General features: G+C 65.1%; 1 protein-coding gene across 1 annotated transcript; it reads right to left on the bottom strand.

Annotated features, from left to right (window-relative positions):
• Positions 1-2,301: 2,301 nt before the first annotated feature.
• Positions 2,302-5,148, bottom strand: REN (renin). Its single transcript, XM_026053080.1, has 10 exons — positions 5,048-5,148; positions 4,485-4,641; positions 4,280-4,403; positions 3,962-4,080; positions 3,662-3,858; positions 3,428-3,436; positions 3,174-3,296; positions 2,756-2,900; positions 2,586-2,684; positions 2,302-2,463 (listed from the first exon to the last, which is right to left on the bottom strand). The coding sequence occupies exons 1-10, from the start codon at positions 5,146-5,148 to the stop codon at positions 2,302-2,304; spliced, it is 1,236 nt and encodes a 411-aa protein (XP_025908865.1).
• Between the last annotated feature and the right edge of the window lie 229 nt (positions 5,149-5,377).

Raw genomic sequence — 5,377 nt, 5'->3', positions numbered from 1 at the left:
ACGGGCCCTCCTCCTCCTCCTCCTCCTCCTCCTCCTGCTGCTGCTGCCGCTGCTGGTGCCTCCCCGCGCCGCCCGCCCGCCTCCCGCCGCCCGCATTGTGAGCGCAGGGGGCTGCGGCCACCGCGCCGCGGGACGGGGGGGAGCGGGGCACCGAACCGGCACCGCGGGGTGGGGGGAGCGGCGCCGAGCACCCCCCGCCGGAGCGGGGCCGGTACCGGGGGGAGCGGGGCCGGTACCGGGGAGAGCGGGGTGGCGCACCGGGCATCGCAGCGGGGGAGGTGGACACCGAACCGGCCCCGCGCTGAGGGGAGCGGGACCGCGCACCGGGACCGCGCCGGAGGTGGGGGCGGAACCGCGCACCGGGACCGCATGGGGAGGTGCGGAACTGAGCACCGGGACCGCGTAGGGGAGAGTGGAACCGCGCACCGGGACTACGCGGGGGGGCGCGGAACCGCACACCGGCTATCGTGCTGGGGGGAACGGGCACCGAACCGGCACCGAGCCGAGGAGGAGCAGAACTGCGGCCCGGCGGCTCCGGCCCCGCGGGGAACCGGAGAGGGCCCGGCCCCAGTGCGCGGCCCCCTGACTCTTCCTCTGCTTCCTCCCCCTTGCTCGGGGTACCGGGCAGGGGGTGGCTGCTCCTGGGGGCTGGAAGGGACCCTGCAAGATGCCCAGTGGGGCAGGGCGAGTCACAGGGTGTCGCACCCAGCACGTCCTGGTGGGAGCCGAGCTGCAGGAGGGACAATGTCCCCTCTGGAAAAGGTGGCTGTGTCCCCTCTGGAGAAGGTGGCCCTGCGCTGCTCCATGCATTAAGCACCCTATGGATGCGGGTTTGCAGGTGGCACGGAGAGATTGAATCACCCCATTAAGATCCCCATTAAAGATGGGCCACTGCTTGTCCTTTGCCCCCCCCCCCCCGATTCCCCCCGCTTGCAGCATGCTGACACCCTCCAGCCTCGCTTCATTATCGGAGGAAATAACAAGCACACGTGGCTCCGAGCAAGGAATGCCCCCTCCAAAGTTTACAGCTGGCTGCAGCTGAAGCTAAATGGACCGTGGAGACTTGGGGGGAATCGTTGAAGGAAGGGGAAGAAAAAATAACACAGCCTGTTCCTCGTGTTGCTATATATAGAACGATTCTGTCGCTTTTAATAAGATGGTCCTAATTGTTCCAGCCGCTTTGCTGGGCTGAGTGGGGCCTAATTGCTGGGCCGGACCCATGGTGAGTGTTAATGCGGGGCAGCCATGGCTTAGGGGGGTCTTGGGGCCAGGGCTGTGCTGTGGGAAGCGGGAAATTGCCCCGGCAAAGGACATGAGAGGTGTTAATAGACCGGCTGCAGGGGCCAGGAACGCATGGAGTGGCCAGGGAAGGTTTTGTTCCTTCTGCTCGGGACAAGTGTAGCGGGTGGGAAGAGAGCTGGATGTGAGAAACATCCTATTTTAGGCCACTGACCATTTTCCAGCAAAGAACGATGGCCAGAAGCCATCGTGTGTTTTCCTAAGCCATCCCCCAATGCTTTTCCAAGCTCAGACCCACTTGCGTCCTCTCCTTTGCAGCAGGGCAGCTTGGGCTCGGCTTTTCGGTGCTTAAAGCAGCATCATGTTCCCATCTCCTCTCCAAATTGTTGCAACCTTCGAGGCTGCACCAGTGTCCACCCGTGCTCCGGGCAGCGCTGGGAATAACCCCTGGAGCCACCAGGGCAAGGAAAATAGACCAGGCAGTGGGTTTGCAAACTTGCCATGCAGCTCCTGGGGCTCGTGGCCTCTTTGCAAGAGGGGTGCCCCATGCACCCACATAAAGAAAGTTTATCCAAGCACCGAACAGCCCCCATCCTTTGCATCCGGATGCACTGGCAGGAGCAGGGAGCGCGTTCCGCTCTTGCACAGGGAAGGATAAAAGCAGAGCGGCCGCTCTGGCAAATCCCAATAAAGGAGCACTTGTTTCCCCCTTCTCTTAAAAGCCTGCCCCGTTTCTCTCTCCTCTGCAAGAACAGGCATCAATTCAGCCGCCTGGTGCTTTGAGGTTTTGTTTAATGCAAAGTCGAGGAGGGGGACAGGGTTAACACCAGCTCAACCAGTCACCGAATGCAGCCGGGTTATTTTTTCTCCCGCGCGAAGAGCAACACAGACTGCGACAAATCGTCCCTCCTCGGTGGCACTGCCAGCTTGGCCACCTGCACGCTGGACTATTGCACATGAGCCACGCTGCTGCTGGGATCCCCATCCCGAATGGGCTCCGTAGGAAAAGCAGCAGCGGGAGAAGGGAGGGCTGTGCGGCGGCTCCCGCGCGGAGCGGGGCCGTCACAGGGCCGTGGCGAAGCCGATGCGGTTGTTGCGCCGGTCGAACTCGGTGTAGTAGTGCCCGATGAAGGTGGCTCCCAGGATCCAGAGGGGACCGGCGGGCGGCGGGATGTCCAGGCCCGAGAAAGCCACCACGCAGATGTCCTCCCCGTACCGGGATTGCTGCGAAGGGCAGGAGAGCCCCGCGGTGACGATAGGGATGTTCCTGGGACCACCGCGGTGATGTTCCCAGGACCCCCGCGGGGACATTCCCGGGACACCCCCACGGTGGGACGCCCGCTTACCCGGAGGGTGTAGGCAGCACCACTGAGCCCGTACGCCCTCCCGCCCAGGTGGAAGGAGATGTTGGGCAGCTGCGGGACTCGGTCGCAGTCCACGACGAACTGGGGGAGGAAGGAGACAAGGGCTGGGGTGCAGGCGAGGGGCACACGCGACGGGACGCGGGGCTGCTCACCTCTCCCTCGGCCATTTCGGCCGCCCCGATGGCCTTCATGAGGACGGCCACGGGGCCGGCCGGGCCGGTGACGTAGGACGCGCCGGTGTCAATGGCCACCGAGCAGCCTTCTTGGCAGAAGAGTGTTTCAGCCCCCACGGAAACACTGGAACGGAGCAGAGAGGGGTGTGCGGCAGCACGGACACATCACAGAATGGTCAAGGTTGGATGGGACCTCTTGAGATCATCTAGTCCAACCTTCCTGCTCCAGCAGGGACACCAGAGCACATGGCACAGGGTGGCATCCAGGCAGGTTTGGAAGACCTCCAGAGGAGACTCCACAACCTCCCTGGGCAGCCTGTTCCGGACCCCATCCCCGCGCAGCCCATGGGATTCTCCCAGCCCGTCCTCACATGCTGGGAGCGCAGGATGGTCTCACCCCTTCATGCGGATCTGCCAGAAGCCGCTTTTGCTGGTGCTCAGGTAGTGGAAGTCGCCGCTGTAGTAGGCTGGGTCGCTGCCTCCCAGGATGATTTCGCCGCCGGGATGCAGAGGGGAGTTCCTGCGGGCAAGGCAGGCCCTGGGGTGGCCAAACCAGCCCGCAGCAGGGCACGACGTGGAGAGCAGGGGCTGGGAATTTTCCCCTGGAGCAGGGCAAGGTGCCAGGAGAAGAGGCAATTCTTGTCCTCTTACTTGGAAGCTCTGCAAAGAGAGAGACCCCCTGAGCCCGGAGCCTCCGGAGCAGAGGCTGGTTGCAACCCTGCGCCACAAGCTGCCACTCAGCTCAACCAGCTGCCGCATTTTCATTTATTTACACATTTTGCCCTCAGCTGCAGGGCCACGTTGGCGCCCAGTTGCAACGCTCCAGCAGCTGGAGGCTTTGCACGATTTGATGGCAAGGGACTGGGCAGAAGCAGCTGGACCCACCGGCTGTAGTAGACGGAAAACACGTCCTCCCTGAGGATCTGCTGCGAGAGGATGCGGTCGAAGACGGGCGTGATGCCATCGATGGCCTGGCTGGGGTAGCCCATGCCCAGCACGCCGTCGAACCTGGCGAAGATGAAGGGGAAGGCCGGCAGCGCCGTGGCCTCGGCGAAGACTTGCACGATGGGGATGTCCGAGACCTGGCGAGGGGAAGGGCACGAGGGTCTTGGCAGGGCGAATCCCCAGCGGAGCCGCCGCTCGGGGTGGCCCCCGTGCCCGCGGGTGGGCACCACTCGCGCTCACCGTGACCACGTCCTGGCTGAGGAAGCCCTTGACGCTCCCCGTGCCGTAGCGGATGGCGAAGCCGGTGCCGTTGGCTACGTACGTGCGGGATTTGGACGCGTCGTAGCGGCTGTGGGACACTGGGGAGCAGGGCACGAGCATCAAAGGATGCCCCTGCTGCGCCACCCCAGCGGGACAAGTGTCCCAACATCGGGGGGCTTCACAAGAGCAGAGCCCCGCTGCGGGTAGCTGAGCATCCTCAGGCTTCTCCAAGCAGACAAGGGAGCCTCAGGACGGAGGGTGGGCGCATTTCTCGCCCCGGCGCATCCCAGCACTCACTGCAGGCGCTGTACAGGGGCGAGCACTGGCGCGATGGCACCCACAGGTTGGCCGAGCCCGTGTCGAAGACCACCTTGAAGGTCTGCGCCGGGGTGCCGATGCTGATCTCGCCGAAGTACTGGGTCTGGGGATGACAGGGGACGCGTGGCCCAGGGGCACGGCCAGGGGCCACCTCGGCGGCGGGGGGGGTGCAGGGGACACTCACGTCCAGGTAGTTGGTGAGGACGGTGGGCGCCGTCCCGTTGCGGGGCACGGTGGCGGCGCGGCGCGCGCCCCGCTGCAGCTCGGGGAACACGTCCGCCACCTTCATGCCCATCTCCCGCAGCGTCTGGCGGATGGAGGGCATCCTCCGCAGCGGGATCCTGCGGGCGGGGAGGCCGCGGCATGTCCCTCCCGCTCGGGACATCCAGCCGGGTGGCTCTAGGTGGCAGCAGCTCCCCGCCGGGCACCGGCCGCCTTAGCCAAGCGGAGCCCAGCAAATCCCCGTTGCAAGGAAAGCTTCCCTGGGCTGCTCTGTCTTTGGGAAGCAGGGATGCTGTTAAGCCAGGCAGGGCTCAAAGGGAGAGAGGAAGAAGAGCACGCAAGCCCGGAGGTGCTGGCAAGCAAAAGGGATGGGAAAACAAAGGCGTTTTCCGGCTGCTCCAAAGACACGCGGCTGCCCCGGGGGCTGCATGGGGGGCTCCTCAGCACTTAGCACCGGCCCAAGCCCCAAGGAAAGCCCGGAGGCAGCAAGAGCGGCAGCCCATGAGCGCCGTGCACGGCTGCTACCTTTGCAGAGCCTGGGCTGGCGCGGGGAGGACGCCAGCGCCGCAGGTGACGACCACGAGGAGCAAGCACCGCTGCAGCCCGCTGCTCCGTGCCGCCGGCATCGCGCGCTGCCCCGCGGCCGCCTTCTCCTGCAGCAGATCCCTTCGGACCTCTGAGGGGAGGCTGCTTTTATAGCCCGAGTTCCTGCATCCGCACGGGTTTCTCCTCCCCAGGGAGGGCTGGGGACGGCTGCCTGCTGGCACTGGGACGCAGAGCCCAGTGGGCAGGTGGGCAGCACCAAGGAGCCGTGAATAACTGGGTGCTGTGACCCCGCACTCCGTGCCATTAGCA

The sequence above is a fragment of the Nothoprocta perdicaria genome, unplaced genomic scaffold, assembly GCF_003342845.1.
Source record: "Nothoprocta perdicaria isolate Ctin4 unplaced genomic scaffold, notPer1 scaffold_97, whole genome shotgun sequence".
Lineage (NCBI taxonomy): Eukaryota > Metazoa > Chordata > Aves > Tinamiformes > Tinamidae > Nothoprocta > Nothoprocta perdicaria.
This window is presented reverse-complemented; position numbering and strand designations above follow the sequence as displayed.

What these genes read in the sequence shown, in the direction of transcription:
- REN (XM_026053080.1), bottom strand. Translation starts at nt 5,148, where the DNA reads ATGCCGGCGGCACGGAGCAGCGGGCTGCAGCGGTGCTTGCTCCTCGTG. An exon ending in CCAGCCCAGGCTCTGCAAAG is followed by an intron (nt 4,642 to 5,047) that starts GTAGCAGCCGTG and finishes CCCCGCCCGCAG; the next exon opens with GATCCCGCTGCGGAGGATGC. An exon ending in TGGCAGATCCGCATGAAGGG is followed by an intron (nt 2,901 to 3,173) that starts GTGAGACCATCC and finishes GCTCCGTTCCAG; the next exon opens with TGTTTCCGTGGGGGCTGAAA.